We start from the raw sequence: 26,850 nt of genomic DNA, 5'->3' as shown, positions 1-26,850 counted from the left end.
ATTTGCATGATAAAAATAACTCTTTGCACGTTGCTCGTACGTAGTAGGTAAGATGCGTGTAGTTTACATTGCAATGTGGGTTATTTTTGCAGGTAGAGAGACAACTATAACATGTTCCGCCAAAGAAGGTAATTTCACCTAGAAAACGTCCAAGATATTCTGTTTCTATTCCCGAGATTTTTTTATTCATGGCAAATATTTTTTCCACATTAACGACCTCGCATATTGTTACTGAAGGAAAAGTAGTATTCCAATCAAGATAGTCCGTCCGGGTCGTAAAACGTATGGTATTCTCTTTATAATTGTTGTAATAACGTCGTATTGAAGCCATAGCTGCTATCCATACTTGAATATAAATAATGAAATATATCACTCTATAAATCCAGTGGATATCTTTACGTACTATGTATCTTGGTCCGTGTACAGTTAAATTTTGACATGCATAATTTATTCGTCTACAAAGTATTTTTACACGTTCCAGAACTTTGAACATTTTAGTAGCCAACCTGTCACAAAACTGAAACTGGAATGAATAAAGTGAATGGAATGGCCGGCTAAAATATGCTATAGCTTTTAGTCGTTCAAATAGGTTGTGTACTAAATGGGGTATAATAACATAGAAATGAAGTTAATTACTGAAGTTGTACAATAGTGTCATACTCTGACAAAGGTAGATTAAAAGGTTTGATATGGTTGCACGATTAAAGGAAATATTTTGTTATAACAACTCTGTTAAAATTATTCATTGTCTATTATGTTGTATATAAAGAAACACAAGGATTGAAGTTACTAATAGAAATTAAATATCTTGTATTACATCGTGAGTAACGTCATTGTGGTATATTAGTTACTTCTCCTAAAGCTGGTGAGCAGTTTCAGAGGAATAATATCAATGGAGTTCCTAATAATGTTATGCAGGATGTAGTCTAGTGCAATGTAATTGGAATGGTAAACAAGACAGGGTCCAACCTGATGAGAAGTCGGAGTCGTCGTATATAAATTAACAACATTACGATTAAGTGATATCACGCGATGCTACTGATACGTTTCCATTCTGTAGGACTACCTACAGAATGGAAACGTCAGTAGACGTCGTGCCTCTTATTAAGTCATTTCACTGCTTTATTCAACTTTATTGCCCTTTAACCAAAACACAGCCTATAAAGCTACCTGTTTGGAGGCTGGAAAATATATGTGAGATTAAGGTATATTAATTATATTAAGGTATAAGATTAATGTATATACGACTGAGTTAGACTTAAAATGTTGTATTTTAAGCCTAACCCAGTTGTAGTACTCAAAACTACCGCTATATTTTTAAAACCAGTAAACTTAAAGACTGTTTACAGCATTTTACTCCTGAATTTAGAATGCAACAAAGTTGTCATGATTTTATGTTTCATATTATATATAATTCTTAAATAAATAAAATATTTGTGGGAATAAAATCGTTGTCATTTATGAGTCACTGCGCGAATGAGTCATTTTATAATAAAAGCCTTTACCTGAAATCACAGAATACGCTTCAATGAATATATTTTGTTTGACTGCGTGCGGTTTTATGGTATTTGACAGAACGTACTAACCACAGTGCCTACATTGTTCAACTGTACATATATTTACTTGTCTTTAACGCTGCCTCACTAATTCGACTGGATAACATTCCTTTGACCTACTTTAAATCTTTTGTTTGTCAAGAAAATCTAATTAGAATTCAATTTTATATGCCAGATAGACAAAAAGCGATAATCTAAAAAAAATATACATGTGATGTGAAATTATAACAGATTGATATAATATAGACTTTACCTGATCAGGAAAAGTCCATAGGGATATATTCATGAGAAATTAACTTTAAAACATATTTATTTGACTATCCAAATTAAGTTGGAATACATAATTTGATAAAAAAAATAAACTGAATATTCCCTTTGAAAGAAATAAATTTAAAGACGCTAGACGCCCGTCTAGGCTAGGCTTCATAATATAATTACCTTAACTATAGAAATATTGACGAAATTAGGCTTCGGCTCCCTGTCTATAAACAGAATAGGAACGTTACATTTAAAATATGATGGTTTGGTAATTTACAATACATACGTATTTTCACCTACCGCTTGAATCATAGACATAGTTGCTTGAACTGACTGAATTATTATTAGGTCGTGCTGTCTGGGCCCTGAATTATTAAGCGATATTTGGTATAAAGAGCTCAGAGTCTAACTCGGTTAACTTATGTTCTCGTTTGTAAATTGAATTCGTGAAACGAACGTCAAAAGTTCCTATCTCTAAACTACCTCTGGCGAGATTAGTTTATTTTGTGGATATTACCTACTTTAAAAAATATTTATTTAATTAGATACATGTATTTTAGTTTTCTAAATAAGGCATGTCCAATAAATATAAACACGCTTGATGTTTTACTTTATATGTATTTATCTACATATAAAGTAAAACATCAAGCGTAATTTGTTTTATATTATTTTTTATTGGATGAAGTATACTCATAGATGGTTCCACGAAAATTAAAATCAGAGGTATGTAATTATGAAATACATTCTAAACAAACATTGCAAATAATTGTTCTTAACTTACAAATGGTCCAAAGTCTACATTCAACTATATTTCTATATATTTTTTCAGGGAGAACGCTCAAAATTCAGAATCGCTTGATTGTTAATATGAACTGCAAACAACCTTCGCGCCACTGCACGGATGCAGAGTCGTTCTATAAGCGTCAACTTAGATATCCATATTTATTTACAAGTTTTGTTCCCCAATTCTCACAATTTGTATGCAATATTCATACAATATTAATATTCGAAAGAAAGTCGTAAGTATCACTTAAATTATATTTGCTTAATCGAGAATATATTTCACATATATTAATGTCAAATAAACTAGCAAAACCATGTTCTGAGCAATAACTTTTCGATACAATATTTTTGCATGTGCAAGTTACTGAAATAAAGTTAATTAAAAAATTAAATAAGGTAAGATTATAATATCATATATTTTTATTTATTCATAAAATAGATACATGATATAGACTTAGAATAGTTTGCGTGAGTAGTTCCAACTTTTGGTCTATAACATCTCAGTTAGTAGCCACAAAAAGAGGATCTTTTCATGAAAAGATCACTAACTGAGAAGTATGTATCTAGACCAAAAGTTGGAACTACTCAAGCAAACTATTGGTAAGAGCTACTAAATAATATATCACTTAGAACAACATACAACGCATGCGGTAATTCTGTAAATCAATAACACAAATTTATATCATAGTAGCTACTACGTGGTCAGTTATTGTTTTACTGCAAAATAAATATTTTTTTGTTTCTATACTATGTCAAACTAGACATATTTTGCAAATATTAGCAGCTAATTATTTAACGTAAACTTTCCTTCTAACCGTATCTCGAGTTCCTACTTCATTGTTATGATTTAAAGTTGCAAATATAAAATGAAATATCACCATCTTCATCACAATTTATTACTGTCCTACTGCTGAGCATAGATATCCTGTCAATATTGTAAACGAGAAAGTTTGTAAGGATTGATAACCGAATATTTATTATTCTTTCATGCAAAAACCAATGGAAGTACACGAATAAAAACTTTTACCCAAAATTATAGCGGGATGTAACTAGTCTTCTCACAAGAGAATAATTCAATATTTCCATGCTAAAAGAGTAATTAGATTATTTTTATGTTATTGGAATTGCAAAGAAGCTACCGGCTTACATATACAACTGTTATCATTTGTCCCAATGGCAAGTATGAACTTTGGGCATCATGTTATCACGTGACGCCAGTGATATATTATAACTAACGCTAGGTAAATTACAGTATGACACTTAGTTTTCAGAAATGGGAATCATTCCGAAAAAGTAAAATGTTTGAAAACTAAATTGGTTCTTAAGTTTTTAGTCGTTTCTTATGAATTTTATAAAAATCAAATATTACCTATATATGTTTTCGTTTAAATATTCACTGAACAGTATAGAATAGAATAGAATAGAAAATCATTTATTCAAATAAACTTAATTTAAGCACTTTTGAATAGTCATAACAATTTGTTTTTTATCTACCACTCGTTCGGAAAGCTGTCACAAGAAGAACGAGCAAGAAACTTGTGTGTTGCTCTTTTAAATAATCCTTGTAAGTTTACATTTACAAGTCGAAACGTGTGAATACAAACTACCAACAAGCACTAATTTTTGGGTCAAATATAAATATGCAATAAGATTAAATCAGTCGTAGTGATAAGAGCAGACCAGTCCCTTTCGTTCACGAGTAAAAATCACTGCGCTCGACCATATTTTAGGGAGCCCATTGACCCGGCCCACCACGCCACCACATGTCTGGACATTTTAGTATATATACTCATTCCACACGACCACGTCACAGCTATAAAAATTACTATATGGTAGTTATAGTATTCGCACTTTACATAAGGATGCATGCGGCAATCAGTACTTATTTATCTTTTTTTTTTAATATATGTATTTAAATATTCAATAAAATAAATAAATAACGAAAGTACACATTACACAATCTGATTATGCATTCATAGAAATTTATCATAACATCAGAAAGGCGTAGAAAGGATTACCTATTCTAAAAAATATTAAAAATGTCCTGTTTACAAATTTTTAGTCTAAAACTATAATGCCCTTAAATTTTATTTTCTTTCATTGTGTGTATATCTATATCGAGTAGAAAATACGTATATCTACATAAGTTGTTTTATATAACTTAACAGGTTTCATTACTTTTATTTGGTTTACTAGTCCATAAGTAAATATATTTTTCTGTGTTCATTTGGCACTTGTGTAATGGTAATAAAAAGACCACAAACAGCGATTTTACTACCTCTTATAATACCTATTTACTAAACGTTTAGCTTAATACATTATGCTATTTTACTAATTTACTACTAAGCTTTCAAATAAATATAAACGATATGTACACTGCTTCATATCCTTTGTCAGAAATGGGCTATACCCTTTCAAATAGGAAATAAAATGGCAGTAAATGCCAAAAAGCGGTAATAGAACAAAGTGCTTGGCTCTTTGCGGTAACGTAATCCCACGATGAACCTATATACTGCCGTTGCGGCGTGTTGCTAAATTGCATTGCTAAAACAAGATTTGACCAGTAAATGGGCTTGTAAAGCTTATTAGAGCTCGACTATGCAAAGTTATAAAATTGCATACAGCTTCATCACATCTAAACTGCTTTTGCTCCCTAATTACTTTATATTATTAAGGAGAAAAAGCAAGAGAATTATTACTACTTAATGGATTTAAATATAACTGATGAAATTTATCTGGATATTAATAATTTCTTCACCGAAACTGATTTCTATTATTCTATTTACAAATCATTATATTCCTGTATTAATCTTATTGTATATCCTAGTATTTATTTATGTCATTAGTGTGTTATTTGCCAAATAATTTATTGAAAATATTAAAATGTTCTGTAAAATACATATATCTATGTAATTTATTTTATTAGAATGGATAATTAATGCATGCCAATAGAGAATTCATATGTAATATTTTAACGTAAGGTCTGGTGGCCAGCATATGAAATTTTCTACAAACAAAGTATTAAAATGTTCATAAAATACATAAATATAAAGTATGTTGCCTGTACGTCAGCAACAGGGTGATTTTCAGAACGTAATTCAAGAAGGTATTACATTAACTTACGACGCTACGTTGGTTCTAAAGATTTTCTAAGTTACTCTATCTCGAGGTTAATTAAAATGGGGCCAAAGTAGAAAGCAAACGTGCTTAGTGATAGTAGAATTATATGAACTTTGCGAGGAAACCTTACAGTCAGTTTTTGTCTGGGCGGATGCTTAATCAGATTTCTTTAATTATGAAAATCCAATTACCTGACGTTGAAACGACTAGTCTATATGGCTTGACGATGTATCGTAGTTTGTAACAGGTGGAAACATAAAATATTAGACGCAAAAATGGTATTTTACCGTCAAAGTCGTCTGCGTCTGCGTTAGTACCTACCTCTATCTCACTTACTTTAGCCGCTAAGCAACTTGCTTAGTAAGATGTACTACAGGTATATTTCGATTGAACAGCTCACTGTTCAATCGAAATCAATAAAGCTGTAAAATTATAAGATATGGAGGCATGACTTAGGATGACCTTTGTAATGGCAACGCGTAAGTAGTGCCACGGACGTTATAACGTGATATCATTCATGTATATAGACAACTATTACCGTTTACAATCTACTGTGTAAGGACCCAGTTCAAGGCAACTTGGTTTCATTCCAATTATGTAAAAAAGTGTTGTGTTTGACAGTAATTTATATGATTTACAGACATTACTATTATAATCTGAAAATTTGATTTATTGAACGTTTGATAACACTATAGAAATTATTATAGTCTTACAACTCTATCTCGAACAATTTGAATTTTGCAATAAATCTATAGGATGGTTATAAGGACAATAAATCAGATCGATCTGGGTCTCTGTGACAGAATAACGCCCATTTTACCTTTCTTCGAGTTCAGAAGATTTGTGTTCTAGTAAGAATACTTTGTTTTCCATATTTTATTTGTAAAGATAAAATTGCAATATATTACAATTATTTGGAATGTGATGTTGAAGTTTAAAAACAAACAATATTTTCGTGTCTAGACAAATTTGGAGATATATGAAAATAGTTGTGAAATTATTATTTCTGCTTAACTTTTTTTACGTGAGGAAAATTCACAGCACTCAATACATAGCATTTCGAACCTATTTCGATATCGGTACAGATTATCTTATTTGTTACTACCGTACAGTATACTACGATACTGCCGGAACTGTGAAAGTCTTCATTGTTGTGAATGAAAACTGCATAGTGAGTTTATTGACTAGTATATTTAGAAAGGGACGAGAGGATATTGGCACCAGATGCAACATCATGGCATTGATTTCAATTCATAACCTAGGAATTAATTTGTACATTTATAATCGAATGTCTGTTCTTTAGAAAAATGTATTCACCATCATCATCACAATATGCAGAACGTGTAATTATGAACTCGCAAGATTATTCGCATAAGTGGTATTTAACAATATTTACAAATATCCTGATAGCTAAAAGTTCATACCTGTTTTAACCAACTTAAAAGTGACTTGCTGTTGGTTTTTCAGCTGCTCGTTGTGGTTTGGATGTGTCAGTTCTCGAAGAGCCATTTCTATCGATGATTGTTGCATGATGCGCTCGCGGTTACGAGGCGGCGACGCCTCTCTTTCTTTGGAACGACTCAATTTTCGGAAGAAGCTAACCTTCTTGGATTTGGAGTTGGAACCTGAAAAAAATTATAAACTTTGTTATCACTATTACGAACATGTTTAATATTTATACCTACGTTTCACGAAGGGTAAAATGAAGACAGTTTGACCGTTCGCCTGAATCGATAAATCGGTATTTAATGTTATAGTGTTCACACCAAAAATGTTAGCCAAACCCAATGAAAGTGATACATTTCAAAAATAGCAAAGCAAAGTGGCATTATGTTGATGCATGTACCATGCGCAATGAACTCGTTGAGTTAGTGGATGAATTTCAATCAGAAATCCACACTCTCGTTCAAAACCTTCAAGAGATGACCGATGTCCCGTTGTTGTCGAATTCGTCGAGGTGCGGGTGGAGGTTGTGGGGGAGGTATTATTAGGCACCGGTTCAGAATAAGGCCGAGGTGGGAGCAAGTTAAGTGAGAAATTTTCTGGAGAGGTAAAATGCGCCGCCGACACATCTGATCTACGGTCTGGTTCCGGAGTTGTTACACGAATATTCGCTGTAAACTGTGGCGTACTGGCGACTTCGAATAATGCATCGAAGTCGCGATCAAAAATATTTTTCCGCGAAAACGCCGGAGTCGGTAGGGGAGCAGGTAGTTCAAATTCATCGGGAGCAGGAGTTCTGACTATTTTCCCGAAGTCATTGTTCTCTTGTCGACCAAGTTTTTTAAACAGCTTTGCCTTGGTGCGCTCGCGCAGCTTGGCCGGCCGGTCTATAGACGGCGTCGGCGAGGCCGGCGCGCGCTCCGCTGGCTCCGGGGGCGCCGTTTTGGGGACGGAAGCGGCGCGGGGCGGGGCGGGGGTCGGGGACAAAGGTGATGCGCTAGTCGGCGCGGATGGCAGTGGTCCAACAAGAACGTCAAGCGTAGGCCGCTGCCGGGGCCGGGGCAGCGATTGTGTGCCGTATGTCAGGGTAACTACGTCATCCGCAGGATATATTACGTACATCCCTGGTGAGACCGCATCGCGCCGGCCCCTTGCGCCCTCCGAAGAGGTATACGCGCGTTACTTTATCTTACCACTACAATATGCTCGGTGCTCGGATTTATTAAGAATTTTGCTATCTGAAGAAATTCTTAAAAAAGTGTAGTCATAAGTTAAAAACTTACGACGACGCTTATCGTGGAATGTTTCTATAAGTGAATCTGCAGCTCGATTACAATAATTCAAAGAATGAATAAGGAATGTTGCATGGGAGGGTATTTGAGCTAGGTGTAGGAGGTAGGAAAGGAACTTCTTCTTGTGATATCAGCCATAAGTTTGTATACATCTTGAACCTAAATGGAAAAGAAAACAAAAATAAGTCAACAAAGGATACTGACAAAAGTGATCAGTAATCCAGATCAAAATAAGGTATCAAAGAAGCGTATTTCCCTAAAGACGACAAAGGGAAGGTTACTATACTTTCATTTATTCCTTGAAATAATAATAGAATAGATATAGAGATAGAATTCTTGCAGCTATTGTACATATAATTTCAACAAATAGTAAAAATTTTTAAAATTATTTTATTTTCACATAATATGTTTAATATGCATTAATAAATTGTTTATATTTATATTTTATAATTTAAAATTACACATATTATACTTAGAAACGGTTAAAAGAAGCTCTATAAACATAGTTGTAAACGTAAGTTAATAAATAATATTCGAGAGAATACTATGCAAAGACCATATTTAAATATAATAAATCTGATCTACAAAAATTTTATTAGAATATAAAATTGCAGGTGAAATTTACAGAGAATACAAATTAGTTAGAAATTTGTTTAATTAAAAAATATATATTAATATCAATAATTCATTACTTAGATACTACTTAATAATTAATTAAAGATAGCAATAGAATTCATTATGTTTATTATATGTAATTAATTACACATTATTCATAATAGTTATAACTTATATCTCATGTAAAAAAAGGTAAAGCGTACCTGAAGGAAAATAGTTTTTTAGTTTTAAACTAAACCACGAGCATCACAAAATAAAATACAACAATTTTTTAGATCTAAAATCATTAAAATAAATTAATTCCTAAAAATGTCAAGTCAGTTTTCGATACTCTACAAAAAAATATACAAGTGTTGTCAGAGCATTGAAGCTAAAACATAAAGAATGCAGCAGAAGAGCGACGTTGTGAAATTTTAAGTGCTGCTCGGTGGAGTCACCCTTAGCTATTGTGGTGCTGCTTGACCCCTTTGTAGGCACCTAGTTACTTCAGTCAACATACATTTACGTATAACATGAAAGAGTCTATAATTCCTGCTACTTTTTTCACTTCTCGAATTAAGATTTTTAAAACAAACTTGGTATATACAAGTAAATACCCATACGTATAGAAGATAAAAAGACAAAAAGATTTGATTACGAAATTACTATTATAAAGAAAACACAAGATAGTGATGTGCTTCTATAATGCACTTCTACTACAACAGTAATAAGATACTGTCATATAAAAATAATTATGTATGTATTAAAAAAAATGTAGGCACTCAAGTATTTATATCAATTCTCTAGTACCCATAAGCAATTTTTATAATTCACGTCTAATATGTACTTTCTATCATTGCATGCATGCGCCATCTACCACCTTCTGTTTTTTAAGGATGTCTAGGAGTAATAAGAGCGCCTTCTGTATCTAGACTTAAAATAAGACTCTGTAAATTAAGTTTATTGTACTTATACTATTTGGTCAGCGATAATATAAGGTTTACTTAAGAGTTTCTAATTTTACATATAAAGGGCTTTGGGTTAAAGGCGTTATAATGGATTAACGGTTGCACTTTGTAACAGATACGAAGGTCGGAACTAAGTACTTAAATATCTTCGATTTGAATAATTGATAGTTACAGATTTATTACAAAGCCATCTTTGTGATTACAAGTTGTTCAGAACTGACGCTTGAGTCAAATCTCTTCGCAAAGGTATCAAAACTTTAAATCGAAGATAAATAATGAATGTATGATTGTTTTATACCGTCATGCAAGGTTTTATTAATATATTTGTCTTTGTATTTAACTATCTCTTAAATCTTGTCGATGCAAAAAATACTATGTAAATTAATTACCTGAAAGTTAAAGTTAGGATATCCACATATTTTTTATCTCTATTAATATGGAGTTATAACAATAAATATCAAAACGGTACACTAAATTATTCCAAAATGCCAAAATAACGGAGATCCGACTACGTCAGTTGATATTGCAGTTATGAGGACATTTATTTTTATCCAAACTCATCAGAATGTATAGAAAATTATGAGTGACTCTTCAATTATTATATTTATAAAAATATATGTATATCTAAACACTTGGCACTCTGCCTGAAGAGCTATCATTCTAAATAGGTAGTAGGTACGTTAAAGATATTTATGTCATTTTTTATTAAATATAGTTTGTCATGTTAAAACGTTTTACTTTCGGTATAAATCTTAAGATATCAAAACATTAGATATGTAATTAGAATGTTTACATTTACACATAGTTTTGTTATTAAAGTTATGAATTTGTACACTACATTTTAACAAGTATTAATAAACTTGCTGAAGTTATTGTGGTTCATTAAAAAATAAAATGTGTCCCATGTTACAAAATTTTATTTATATTTAGAGTTTATCAATTACTAATAATTATTAATTAATCATAAAGTATATGTTTAATCACTAACGTTAATATATATGTTTGAAATCGTCACTGCCTGACGGATATTGTTTGGCATGATTTTGTTTATTTAATATAATTTCAGTATAAAATTTATTGTAATTATAATAATGAAATTTATTCAAAATAAAATATATATAAGTGAAATATGTAGTCAAAAAGTCGTGTCAATAATAGTTAATAACAACTGACGTTGAATAGCCTAATATTTATGTCGTATTTTATTACCATATGAGGAATTTGAACAAAACGAATCCCACAACAATGCGGATGAACATAGAATTGGAATCGAAATATCAGATATCTGCTTTGATAGACATTTGAAATTCGGTTTTGAAATTGATGCTGCAATTCATTGAATAATTAACTATGCAAATTTGTATATATTTACATGATTTTCTCTATTTAATTTATAGCTACTCCTACTTTTAATTGATGTATCTCTTGAAAACTGATATAGAGGAGTTATATACAGATAATAAAGTTATGGCTTGAAGTTCGGAAGTGCAAAACGGGGTCGAGTGCATTCACACAATGGACGGCCGCTCCATTCGTGATAGTGAAAAATTTTAAGGACGTTCAGTGTATTAGTTCTCAAATACCAAGCACCAACATACCGAATTTAATTAAAATGTAGGTACTTTTGTACGTATATTAAAAAAAACAAGTAATTCCAAAATTATCTTCTCATTTTATATAATTATTTGTGTTACTGTTAAGTGTTTTCTTACTATCATGTTTATAATTTTATATATTATATGTTAACAGTTCAGTAATTTGAACTTCATTTCCGTTACAAACGAAACTCTATTCTTTGTGTTTTTTATATTTATAAATATTTGTTTAAAAAAAAAAATATGAACAATAAAAATTATAACACAGTGAATAAATACAATAATTATTTGTTAGAAAGTGCATTGTAAAAATACCTACTCACATAGTACTATCAAAACTATGATTAAATTACATTTCAAGTGAATGTAAATGCCGACGCGGTGGTATTGTAGAGGAATCTTCATTATTAAATATCTCACTTGAAAGCAACTGGCGTAAATAATTTTATACGTAGTCAAAGGTACATCGAAGATTAAACGTAGGTCGTTTGCAAAACAATCTCCCGTGCAAATTGGGCAAAAGTAATTCGAACTTTTCGCAAAATATTCATTAACCAAATTATAATACACGCGGAAAATGAACTCGAATACGCAATCCCGGTTCTGTACGTTCTCACTGTCCTAATTTTGCATTATGTTGTTATTTTTAGGTAGATACAGGAGACTTTTTTTACTTCTTTCTGCCACAGAATAAATTATACGGACACGTTTTTCCCACGGTAAAATAAACGTGACAGAATTAAACACGAGCCTTAATTATTTTATGTTTTCATAAATAGGTTTATGAGTAAATTTAGACTAATGTACACCTTTGGAACTAAAATAAAAAAAAACACATTATTATTATCGATAAGACCTTGACTTAGGTTAGGCGCGGATATTACGACGACATATCAAGGCTACGATGTTGATGTGTATGTTATTTCATATAATAAAGATATCGTTTTTAATTGGCCGTTATTTTTTAATATAGTAATTTTTCATTGCCTACTAGTTTCTGATGTAGTCTCTTTAAAACTCTTAAAAATACTTTAATTTTAATATGTCGTGCAGCTAAGTCTTGATATAGTTTTTCATTTCAATTATTCATTGATTGATGATTATAATTAACTATTCGTTTAACATGATCTCAGGACACCACCACCAACAAGTGATATACACTTGTTCCATTTTTTTGTAAGCAATGCTGTTACAGTGAAGCTCTAAGCAAAGACAGTATTAATTGTGATTTATTTATTTTTATTTATGAACTCTCTATTGCAATATAAGTATATCAATTAGAAAATAAATTACTGAGTAGTAGAATGAATAAAATATTTTTATATATTTTAATAAGAATAAATAATATATTTGTGTATTATTGTCGTTCTCAAACTATTTTAGAGCGTGTCAACTTATTTTCACTATTAAAAATCGCTTATTAATTAAGTTTTTTGTTGACTATGGACATAGGTATTATTCAAGGAAAACAGAATAGCTATTTACGACATAATACGGCGAATAGTTTCCGCATAAAATTAACCTAGAAAACTGAACATCGCAGCAAACGCGGTGTCAAGTGTCATTAATAGAGGAAACAGGTGATTGCGTCGTACAACTCATTTCCCCTGGCATAACCATATCCGATACGAATAATGTTGTTGCTTGAGTGCAATTTCAATATTTACTCCATATGTATGTATGTCAAACTGTGATACCTTATACAACAGGTAAAATAGCTATGCCGGACCGCTATACATTGTTGAATATTATAAAGATACTTTTACCCGCGACTTCGTTCGCATTGAATAATAAATATTTGTTTTTTTTTAAATAAAAAACTATCCTATGTTTATTCTAATACCTCCAAGAACACGTGTACAAAAATTCATGAGAATCGATTTTTGCGTGAATGCGTAACAACATCCCTAAGATATGCATACAAATAAAGGACGAAAACTACAATGAAATTATGCGGGAAGAAAAATATATAACAATTTTTTTTTTAATTTACTAGAAATGCAATAATTACGGTAGCAAAAGCAAACAGCAATAAATAAATATATCTTGGTATATAGTGGTTATACAACCAATGATATATAATTAAGAAAATATCAAATAAGGATAGAATAATTTATTCAAGTGAAAAAATATATTACTAAAGTAGATACTCTTGTATTCCATAGTAAATAAGTAGGGTAGTGTATAGTAAAAAACTTAATATAATCTCCAGGAATGACATAGTACATACATGTACATACATGAATATAACTACGGGAATTACGATGTTCTTTCTGGTGTAGACGTATAAACGATGGTTGTCATTAGGCCATTTGACTTCACCTTGTTTACCAATACATTTCTATAAAGAAAGCGTTATGAATCAATATTTATTATATTTGTTGTATTTACAAATAACATTATTGCTTAATTGATTGTCATTGTACAAATAATTAATATTTTTAGTTTATACTTAGGTAGATAGTCATTACAATATTTTTGTCAGTGTCAATCATTCAACTTTATGGCACGAAAATTCAACGTAAACAGGTATCATCTGATGGAAAATTCAATTTATCAGAGATAGGTAAAATACAATTTCCAAGAGCAAGTTGATCAACCCTCCTTGTACAACCTTTGACAAAAAGATATAGTAATCAGTTATGAATAGATACAGATCTTTTTATAAAAGAAAATGAGTGTCTTTGAAAATAATGGAGTTTCATAATATCAAAAGCTCTAACAACTCAGTATAAACTTCTGTGTTAAAAGCGGGGTTAACCGACGTTGAGTGCAGTCATCTCATTAATATGACCAGTGTTCCCGCGCTTCAGAGTGTAATTATTCGTTGGTGTAATTTAAGATTTCGTCTCTGGTTTACGGCTTATTCAAATTATTTTTAATTAACTAGACCCTTGGTCTTGCCCATGTTTATTTAGTTATGCTACTCTACAAATGAATATGTCGTGTAATACGTCTATAGAATAAGTATAGTCGGTATATTCCAAGTTTATATTGAAATATAGGGACCTAGGAATACCTTTGACAATGCTTCCTAAATGTTTCATTTTAGCTAATTTATTTATATCTATATTTCATAAAATTATAATTATAATAGGTATATAATACAAAAATATGGAAATGGAATATAAAAAATTTTTTTGATGATTATTAATATAGCCTTAAAACTTCGCTGCTGTAACTCTGGCAAAAGGTTAAGATAAAGAATACCTTGGAGTTTTTATCCGGTAAGAGTTCAGCAGTACCCGTCTAAAAAACGCTTTAAAACTTCAAAAATTCTCGTATAAATAAGTATTTTTAAATGATTCATTGCATTGCAATCAGAATAATGTATTTTATAATTTCGATAGAATATTATTTACAACTACATGCATATTGTACATTGGAGATACTACTTGACTTTATGTACCTACTGTGCGTAATACAGGTGGCATAATAGAATCAAGTGGTTTCATTTGATATTAATATATATATCTATTAAAATTCTTTTTATTATCTATGTAGCGAAAGGCTATACATTATTCAAATAGTTTCCAGAATTAAATTTTCGTGTATTTAAAAAAAAACCGCATTTGTGATACAAAAATGACAACACTTTATAGCGCGCCACCGACGACGCGTTATACATTACAGAAGTTATAATAGAACTTTTACAGTATTTTCATTGAAAATTCAAATTGCTTTGTTAATTGTAATTCTGAAGAGACTATATAATTATAACGTTTATATTGTAATATAATGTATATGATCTAAATTGCTCAGAGTGATAAAAAAATCAGCACATACATATCTTTGTAATGTTTCTTATCGGATATAACAAAAGAGTTGTATTTGGTCGGTACCTACAAAGATTTTACATGCGAAAACATGTTCTGGTGTTTGCGTTACTTGTGAGTTCTGCCTCACGTTCCTGTAAAAGCCATCTGTCACGGCTACATTGTTTGCATAGGGATTTTGCTGGATTTTCTGCGAAATGACGTCCAAAAATGTTTTACTGCCTCACATTTATTATAATATTTTACCTTTTTATATTATTAATGACTGGGGTGATCCCTTGTCATTATATGTGGATATCCACGCGTACGTTGATTGATCTCTTTGTTTAGAGGATAATATTCAGATGTCGTATTAATTCGTCTAATATAAATCACGCGTGAGCCTTCTAAATTATAATATAAATTTTAAATTCACATAGGTAAAAAACCATACAGTACTCGTTTACATAAAATATTTTCTTTTACATAAGTATGTTCTATATACTATTATAGAAATTAAGGCTATAACATAATTATTATGAAAGAAATATTAAAACCAAAATTAGAAATTAAAATGTATATTTAAATAATATAATACTTTAGTAATTAAGTGGCAAAATGTGACTACGTACTTTAATAAAATCAAACAAATATATTACAACGTCTGCCTGTCAGATCAGTATACGTTAGCATCACGCAATATTTGGGGTTACAGTAATATTCTGGGTTTAATTTAAAATATATATAGGTATGTGAAAAAATGTATTTAGACTAACTGAATAATCTACGTATATAATCGGAGTATAATATAATTATTTTTTATAGCTCCATATATAGTTATATATTGTAATAATTTATTATTTCATTCTATGTAACATGAACTAACATTGTTACAGAGCAATGGAAACATAATATGAATTTGAGAATTAATAATACTTTTTTCTAAGTACGATTCATCGATTAATATACAGTGCAGTAACATTGGAAGTAAAAATATGTATTTTTTATTTTTTATTATTGTACATCTATTCTATCTGTAGAAAGTAGTAATTGTCTAATTTAATTACTAATAAATTATTTTTGTGACAAGCTGCCAAACTTATGAGCACATCTTATGAATAAAATAATATGTTAAAATTCCTAATGTTTTAAATTATGTTTTTTGCATTTCTATCACATTCATATAAACTAATTTGACACAAATTATAAAAAGATCTTATTCTAGAGTAACATATATCGATATTTACATTTCATTATAAGTCTAGTAGGAGAATCCGCAGAACACCACTACTACTACTAGAACGTTATAATGATTTATTTACTCTACGTGTGGGCGAATCTAGGTTGCCTACATACCTATTTATTGATAAAAAAGTAGTGACATCAGCTGAATAATACCTAAAATCGATATCACTAATATAATACGTTCACTCACATTATGTACTGAAAATTGGGCATTAATCTGAAAACAGCGCACTTTACTGCCCACATGTGGGGGTTAACTTTATATGGTCCATAAAACGTAAACGAACTGTTTCAATTATTTTATCTACTTTCTCCATTACTTAATATATACAGATACACATAAGTGCACATGAATATAACTACTTAGATTTGAAGTTTGTGTACGCCGAGGTGTAGACTAGACATCACGTGAAATGTCTTACACATTAAACTCCTTTTAGAGTAATGAAAATAATTTACTCGTGCAAGTACGATACGAGTCCTAATTAAAGAAACTATCATGTATATATATATGTTACAGTTAAGTGGAAATCCACACCACGAAAATTGCATGAATCAATATTTTATCAAAATTTCTACTTTCATTTTCTACAAATAAATCGCCCTTTCCATAATAATTTGACAGTGAGATATATAGATAAAATATATATAATATAATATATAGATATTTTAAGTAAACAATGAAATACTGTAATGTTGTATAAACTCCGATTTTCTTGAAAATGAATAATGTTTGATACATACCTTTAAGTTTTCAGCAGAAAATAGTGTTGATAAGATTGGGTTTATCGCAATTTGTCACAGGAAATCCTACTAAGACTATATACCTATACTACCTACAGTATAGGGATATAGTCGTTTTCGATATTCTATGCCCGTCGTATAGCGTTATGTGCTATGAATAGAAGTAGATGTTTAGTTTAGAGGTGACAGGATTTAGGATCCATTAAGTGCATATTGTAACGCCCTAGCCGTCTGGATGCAATAACCGCAAGCTATATAATTATTAACACACCTGGTAGTAGGTAAGTATAAAGAGTACCTTTTCATATATCCTATATCTGTACCCTGAAATATATAAATAATGAATTTGATAATTATTTTTTTAATACATGGCTTGTTTCCAATACTTGCGGGTTTGATTCCCGCATGATACAAATATCTATATTAGTCTGGATTACATTTATATTACATATGAGTTTATGATGGCATTTTATCGTAATCAGTTATTTATTACCGATAGTAAAACCTCTGCTTAGTTTAGGGCTGGAGGGAGAAATATTAAAAAGAGTAAATTATTTATGTTTATTTTATCACCTAAATAATGAAAAGTACTCATTATTATTTTAATTTAAATGTTACAATATTTTTCATTACAAATAATAACCTATTTTTAACAGCTTTGCCTAAGTTGCACTTCCAATAGGTATCTTTGACAAAATCATACTTTACATACATTTTACCTTTTAAGTTTTTAAATTGTGGATAATAAAAGAGATTATACAATAAATATTAATATATACATGTGTATGTAAATATTGGGGTACATCAATTCCTAAATATCTAATTTGATTTTCCTTATTTATGCCTCGCTGGGAAAATTATATGGTAAAAAAAATATACAGATTATTGCAGGTAGAGTGTATAAAGAATAAATAATATTCTAAATAATATGGTAACGAAATACCCTTTTTCTTTATATAAAATAATGTAACAATAACACGCTTACTCCAACCTGCGTGCGTGCATACCTTAAGTAATATTTTATAGACAAAAACATCAACAATATTACTGTAAGCAGGTGTATTGGGAATATTACCTACTACTTCTTTCACGTGACATTTACACATACGTATGTGTAAATGTCACGTGAAGGAAGCGACAAGAAATATAATTTTATTTTTATAAATATTATAAAAATAAAATTATATTTCTTACAATTCTGTTACAATTTGCCAAAGTTCAAAGAGAATCATCTAACTCAGTTTACTATTCCCTAAAATACCATGTAAAATTCAAAAACAAAATTATCAATTATGATTAACAACAAAATTGGACGGTCCAAAGGAATTATCGAAATCGGTTTACACTTGCCTAAAATACCGTTAAACATACAGCCAAACAAATTTGAATTTAATTAAACTTGAATGACTCTGTCTATTGGAACATATTAGGTTCTTGCATATGAAATTGGCATTTTATATTTTATCCAAATTTAGAAAAATAATATATAGATGTGACCTACATATATATGATAACATAAATTCTATATTTGAATTTAAGCAATCTATGACTAAGATTTGATTTAATATATAAAATTATCATAGGAAAATAAGAAAATAATTTATAGTTACTTTCATATTTTCCTTATTCTCATCGATATATGTTGAATGACACCTACGTAGATTTTAGCTGCAAGGTAAGCTCCTAAACTATAGACATGAATACAATACACATGAATATACATTACTATTTCTATACTGGCATACCAAATAATTTTAAAGTATCATATACTTATATCGACCATGGCAAAATACGATTATAAATAAATGCCTGAAAAGCAAACTAATTTTGATATTGACATCGAAACATAAAAATAATTAGAATACACATGTATATCTGCATTTCTGCTGCATCATCTAACTGCATTATCAATCTATTGCACAAATACTTATATATACGAGTAGATTCCTTCAGCTTGAATTCGGTTGAATCTTACTGTAAGATTGCGCCTATGTCTATTTGCTGTAAAAGGTGAACAGTTATGTATTTAGTAAGAAATTTCTTAATGATTATAAAGTTACATGTATAATTAATGTTAAGTTACGATTACACAAAATATGATTATTATCCCAAATATGTTAAAATGTCTATAGGTACAAGTATTAGTATCTTACATCAATGGAAACATGATATACGAGTATAACTAAGTATCTTGTTGTGAATTTAATTAGGTCAAAAGGGGTTAAATTATGCTCAGATGTGTAAAATTTTGGTAATACGAGTAGGTTTCTATTAATTACAAAATGTAATGTAATATAATGAATTTATGTATAGTTATTAATTGGTTATAATAACACAGTCATAAGTATCAATATCCCAAAAATTGAACGTATGAATAAACGTAAAAGCTAGTAGACCTTAGATTATTCTCTTTCGAAAAATGTGCCAGTGGTTATTCCAATAATGACACTATTTTACGTTTTCTTCAATGCAATAACTAAATTTATTGAACTAATTTTCGTTGTACATTTACTTGAGTGACCACTAAGACACCCACTATTATTACAATTTGTATCACGTGCAGGTGGCTTAATTACTCGTTACCACGGCATGTGTAAATTATTTCAGACTAGCCATTCGTTCTGACTTTTACAAGTGGAAGAACAATTATATATATAACTAATACTAAGACGAGTTCTACAAAAATTCTACAATTAATAAAAAATATTCATAAATTATCAAATCCCATATCAAAAATCATTTGTGTTATTTAGAGAAAGAAAAGACAATTATTTCTTCATAAACCCCATTAAAGATTATTATAATGATTTTGATTTAATAATTATGCATCGATGAATCCGTCATAGTTTATTAAAGCTATTCCTAAAGCGAGTCCTAAATATACTCACTTGAATTATATTTAATTTAATATATTTTATGTTCTATTGTATATAAAAATACTACAATTTCCTCGGTATCATTTCATATCCAAAACTCATAACTATTAGGGAGTGTTTTTAATATAAACACGAGGTATATATTAACTATGATATCGTTAGGATTCATATGAATAACAAAAAAACCATAAGTGTTTTTCATACAAAAAATCCAATCCAATTGAGATTCATGTCCTATTTAATTTAGTTTCTGTATTATGATTACATACCATGTTAACACTTAGTTAAATTCAGATCTTTAAAATGGAAAAAAATCCTACAGCATATGTATTACTATACTTTCCCGTAGTCTGTACTATATATCCAGCCTTTGTAAATTATACAATTCGTCCTTTTCTGAACGTCTCATATATTAATTATGCGAGATCACGATTACATTTTCAGTGAATTAATTGGTCCTCGGAAAGGAATAATTTGGGATTTTATTCTATTTTACTGACTGATGTCTGAAGGAATTGTGAAATGTCCAATTTACAATGCCGATAGAATACAGAATTTGTTCAAGAAACAATGTATTCAAGTTTAATTATCATAATCATGGAATAAATAAAGTGCTGGTTTGCATGTAGTCGTTTATAATTTTCTTTACTCACTGTAAACTTTTGTTTCAGAAAATTAAAGTCGGGGATTTGATTTCAATCAAGAGGAAGTTTAGCATTATTTATTCTGGTCTAAACCTTCAGATGTTTGTTATTGGTTTCTTTATATCATTTAATAATAATTAGAATCAGTCTATTGTTTTTTTATTAAATCGTGTATCCAAGATAATATCATTTCTTATTTGTAACCTTGGTAGACGAAAAACCTAACAATTTTTCGCTTAAAGTTGCCAAAAGTTGTATGCTGACGTAAAAATTTCAGAAATCCAGCTCTAGTTAAAATCTATAAACAAATCTTTTCAAGTGAATGAAATTTCCTGAAAAGGAAAACTTCCCTTGAATAATTTCTCTCGTTACATCTTCGGTTGAATAAATTTTGTTTGATCAGAAGGACTTAAATTTCTTGTTGAAATACATATATAAACAAAAGCTCTGTTACTTTAGCTCACTTGACTGAACGATTCCTCAACAAAAGTGATATTAATATAAAATATCTACTTACACCCTTTGTTATTTGTAAAATGTACGTTGAATCAGTTATGTCTAATCGCGTATAAAAAATATATTTATTTGCGATATAAAAACCTTTTTATTCTATCTTTGAGTACTCGTAGGTTGATATAGGTATGTTAAGAAAGTATGAACTGACAGACTGTATAAAGTTAGGTATATATAGTTATATAATGGAGATAACTTATATTGTTTATCAGAGATATGTATATATACATGTATATGACGGTAGATAAGTTACATTGTTTGGTGTTAATTCGAATAAATGTAGTGAAGTTTCATTTATCTGTCATATTACTATACATCTTCAGTCATCTTACACTATTTTAAAAAGTAAGTATTTATTGAAATTTCCGTGGGGAACAGGAGATGGCAGGCTTTTTTTAATTTATCGTATCAGGCGATTATTTAGAACCCTATCAGTAATCGTACAATGCATAACGTAGGCACATTTCAAACAGTAAAAGTGCCTTCACACAACGTACCAATATATCTTGTTTTCTTATTATATCGTAATGATAAAACTCGTACGATATGTTGAAGTACTATGATAATTTATAAAAACAAAACGAAACCTTGTTATTGAACATGCTATCTACTATTAAATTGAGTATTGCACTTATCATTGGTACTATTTGACGGCCTCGTCGGTATAGCGGCTGAGCACACCGCCTTATTTCCAATGATCGCGGGTTCGATTCTTGCCCTCATTATCATTATTGTTTGTCTGAGTGTTTATGATGTATTTAAGTAAAAATGTGTTTAAGTCTGCCAGTTGTGTAGTACACATAAAACAAGTTCTTTTTGGGACTAGATAGCGCGATATGTGGATTGTCCTGGGTTATTATTATTAATAATATTAAGATAGGTAGGTAGCGTAAAATATGATAAGCAACCGAAAGGTACTACATGAATAAATTATTTTGGCTTTTAAAGACTAAATGGGTAGTAATGGAGAATAACGATGTGCAACAAAGATGAGCTCTCAAATTCGTGCTATATAATAAGGTAGCTAACGTTATTATATAGCCTAATTGTCTCTATCTATAGCATATACATAAGTTTTAATAATGAAAGCCTTTACATATATAAACTGGTGTTATATAATGTGCTTTGCATACAGAATAGTAATAGTTGCAGAGTATTGACGGGACTGTCGCATTATGCAGTGCACCTGGCATGTTCGCATGGACTGTTTACTTTAAGCCCTGATTAGGAAGAAAACTGCAAATTTATTTAAGTACAAGCACATGTTGTTTGGACATATTACTAAACTGTTTACGTAACAACATTTAGTAATAAAATTATAAATCAGATTTTTTATCTCAAAACATTGTATACTAGTTGTACCCGCAGATTTCACCGTGTGAAATTTATAGCCTATATGTTGTTGTGAAGCATAAGTTATAAAACTGTAAAGTTTCATCAAAATCCATTCAGTAGTTTTAGCGTGAAAGAGTAACAAACATCCATGCATATTTTCGCATTTATGATATTAGTAAGATAACTTATGAGTGCATCATTATATATATTAAATGGTGACTGTAAATAATAGAATTTAATATAATTAGAAAAAAACAAACAAACAAATAAAATTACATTATGCAGTAATATAAAAAGTCTAGTAAAAGTAGAATCGATTATATTTGCGTAAATCTATATAGATTTAATGTCTACTATAACAAACGTAGAGGAAAAATGAAAATAAAGTTCTACGGGTTTATTGTATATGTACATATATTTTATTTTACTGTACAAACAATAATACCAACGTTCACCGCAAAATTAATACAAGCCAGTGGTACTTGCAATGAATTCAAAGCTCTGAGGGCTGACTCTCGTACGATTGTTATCCAATGTTTGCATATTAAACAAATAAATACACATATATACAATGTACATATATCGCTACTACTTGAGAGGGTTATTGGTAAATGATTGTATTATATATTCGAAAACAAAGGTTGGAGGAACAGCACTTGTGAACCCTATTTCTATCGGATTGGAGTTACTTGAATAAATAAATACTAATAGTTTCTATAACAAGATACCGCTATTCTAGATCTAGATCTTTTCTGTGCCTACCTACTGAACATTGCCATAGATGTAAATATGAACAGTTGATGTTCAGTATAGTATTGACCTAGGTCTACAAGGTCTCATTTAAGCCATTCCATCCAGATTCAGGACAGTTATTATACTAAAGCCAATAATCACTTTATATAAACCAAAATTCATTCGTATTTGATGATACTATAACATAACTTTTATTTATAATAGGCATCTGTGGCTGAAATTAATCAACCATCCTACTTTAATTTAGTAGCACAAGGGTCGTGGGTTCCTAATAGCGCGAAAATATGTCCATATAACGTTCAAATTCAAATTCAAATTCAAAATATCTTTATTCATGTAGGTCTATTACAGACTCTTATGATATGTCAAATCTACCGTCAGTTCGGAATGATATCGAGATGAGAAGAACTGACAAGAAACTCAGCTCGTATTTTTTCAAATAATAGTGGAACATGTTTATAATAAATATAGTTTTTAAAATTCAAATTTGGGAGAATAGAGTGACCACCAGCATATGCTATCGCAAAGAACAAAAAATTTAATCAGTGTTCACAACCTGAACAGACCAGTCCCCACAAGTAGCACCCGTTCACGAGTATGACGTATGAGCCAGCCATCATTGTACTCAACCATATTTGAGGGAGCACATCGACCCGGCCCACCACGCCGCCACAAGTTTGAACTTTATAGCGAGCATGACTGTTTCAGGTTACTCCACTACGTCAATTATATTATTTACAGCATAGGCTGTACCGATCACAGTTTTCACCCATTACAATATTAAATTTACATTATTTGGATTACAATATGTCATTACAAATTATAAAAAATCATTTATAATAAGTTTCTTTAATGTTATTACATTATCCATGTCAATGGGAAAAATTATATCGCTCATAACAAAAGTTAAAATTGTAATTAAGTCCACACATTGTAGTCATTTAAGTAGTCGTTTATTTTATAATAAGCTTTAGAGCAAAGTGTTTTTTTTACATGTATCTTAAATTTGCCTTCACTTAAATTTAAAACACTATCTGGCAATTTATTATAAAAACGTATACAATGTCCCATGAAAGATGTACTTACTTTTTTGAGACGATAACTAGGCATATTTAATTTATTTTTATTCCTTGTATTATAAGCGTGTAAGTGACTATTTTTTGGAAATAAATTTAAGTTTTTGCGTACGTACATAATATTTTCATATATATATTGAGAGGGAACAGTAAGGATACCTGTTTCTTTAAAGCGTTCTCTAAGAGATTCGCGACACGGTAAATTATATATTGAACGAATTGCTCTTTTTTGTAATATAAAAATTGATTCTACATCAGCCGCTCTTCCCCACAATATAATACCATACGACATTATACTATGGAAGTAACTAAAATACACTAGTTTCGCTGTTGCAGTATCAGTCAACTGTCTAATTTTTCTGATAGCAAAAGCAGCCGAGCTTAGTCTTTTGGCTAATGTGAATATATGTGGACCCCACTGCAATTTATTATCTATTACAATACCAAGAAACGAAGTCTCATCAACAAAGTCCAAAACATGATGATTCAGACTAACAGTTGTCGTTACTTGTTTTACATTTGGTAAAGAGAATTTAACACATTTTGTTTTCATTGAATTAAGCGCTAGATTATTTGATGTAAACCAGTTTAGAACATCCTCAAGAGCAATATTTATATTATTAAAATCCTTTGTATTTCTTTTCACTTTGAAAATAAGTGATGTGTCATCAGCAAACAATACTATGTCAAGTATGTTTTGAAACTGGTATGGTAAGTCGTTTATGTAAACAAGAAAAAGAAATGGGCCAAGTATAGAACCCTGGGGTACACCCATTTTTATAAATGACCCCTTGGACTTACTTCCTTTAATGTCTACCACTTGAATTCTATCGCGCAAATATGATCCAATGAGTTCTGAGGACTTTTCTCTAATTCCATAATGTTCTAGTTTGCGTAATAATATCCTATGGTCAACGCAATCAAACGCTTTAGAGAGATCACAGAAGACACCAATGGCATCCTGTGAATCTTCCCAGGCACCGAAAATACTTTGTATTAAGTTAATGCCTGCATCAGTAGTAGACCGTCCACTCATAAATCCGAATTGCTGTTTATGAAATAAATCATGTGTATTAAAATGAGCTAACATTTGTGTAAGTAGTATCTTTTCAAAAATCTTACTAAATACTGGTAAAATTGAGATAGGTCTAAAATTTGATATATTGTCTTTGTCACCGGATTTAAATAGCGGTACTATTTTACTCACTTTCATTAGATCTGGAAAAATACCTTGATCAATGCTCATATTAAATATTTCAGTCAAATGTGAAGCAACTTCACTTATTACAGTTTTCATTACTCTAACTGACATACCCCAGATATCCTCAGTTCCTTTTAGATTGAGAGCGTTGAACGTTTTTATTACACAGGAGCAACTGATATGATGAAAAGTAAAGTCATGAACGCAAGGATTTATGCTATTTTTTAATAATGTTTCAGCTAAACTAGGTGATGAGTTTAAATTTTCCGTAGCTTTGAGAGGTATTGTTGAAAAGAAATTATCAAAAGTTTGAGCAACTAGTTCTTTATTATCAATAATAACGCCATTTTCTGCTTTTAACTCATAATCTGACTGGCACGACTTAATGTTACCTGTTTCTGTATTTATTATATTCCAGGTAGTTTTTATTTTATTTTTAGAAAACTTAATTTTATTCTTTAAATGAAGTGCCTTGGCGGCCTTACATACTTTTTTGAATAACTTTGAATAATTTTTGACATATTCATCGAATATAGGATCACGCAAATAGGATCTAATATCATATAATTGATACATATTTTCCCTACTTATATTGATACCTAATGTAGACCATTCAGCGTACTTAGAATTACTGACTTTAAGTTTCTTTACTGTAAAATTTTTATCAAAATGATTTTTTATTATATTGAAAAAACGATTATATGATATATTTGGATCAATATTATCAAATATCAAAAACGGTAAACTTCCATTTAATCTGTTTTTAAAATTCTGTAATTTAAATGCTGTTGTTGGTCTGCAGAACTTATACATAATCTCATTTTTTTCATTACATGCGAATGCTGCTATTTGTCCACAATGGTCTGACGGCAATCTATTTATAATCGATTTATTTAAAATACTAAAATTACAATATATATTATCAATACATGTTGCCGTAGTGGATGTAATCCTAGTAGGTTCAAAGAAAATATGATCAAGATCAAAACTTTTAAAAAGGTTTCTAATTTTATTACTCACAGGATTATCAACAAGAAGATCAATATTGAAATCCCCACATACCAAAATAAATTTGTTACTTTTGAATGCTAACTTCAGT

The 26,850-nt window shown here is 30.2% G+C and overlaps 1 protein-coding gene across 1 annotated transcript in view; it reads right to left on the bottom strand.

Moving 5' to 3' along the window:
- The window catches only part of LOC131853327 (uncharacterized), a 150,396-nt gene that overhangs the window by 102,797 nt on the left and 20,749 nt on the right, over positions 1–26,850 (bottom strand). The window contains exons 3-4 of the mRNA XM_059204191.1: positions 7,631–8,611; positions 7,142–7,342 (exon numbers count right to left, since the gene is read on the bottom strand). Of these exons, the coding sequence (XP_059060174.1) occupies positions 7,142–7,342; positions 7,631–8,282 (853 nt within the window). The 5' untranslated portion in view covers positions 8,283–8,611. The remainder of the gene's footprint in view (positions 1–7,141; positions 7,343–7,630; positions 8,612–26,850) is intronic.

This window comes from Achroia grisella, unplaced genomic scaffold (genome assembly GCF_030625045.1).
Source record: "Achroia grisella isolate CSIRO2021 unplaced genomic scaffold, CSIRO_AGI_Agris_v1 utg1179, whole genome shotgun sequence".
NCBI classification, from domain to species: Eukaryota; Metazoa; Arthropoda; class Insecta; order Lepidoptera; family Pyralidae; genus Achroia; species Achroia grisella.
The sequence above is the reverse complement of the archived record's forward strand: the minus strand, read 5'-3'. Positions and strand labels throughout refer to the sequence as shown.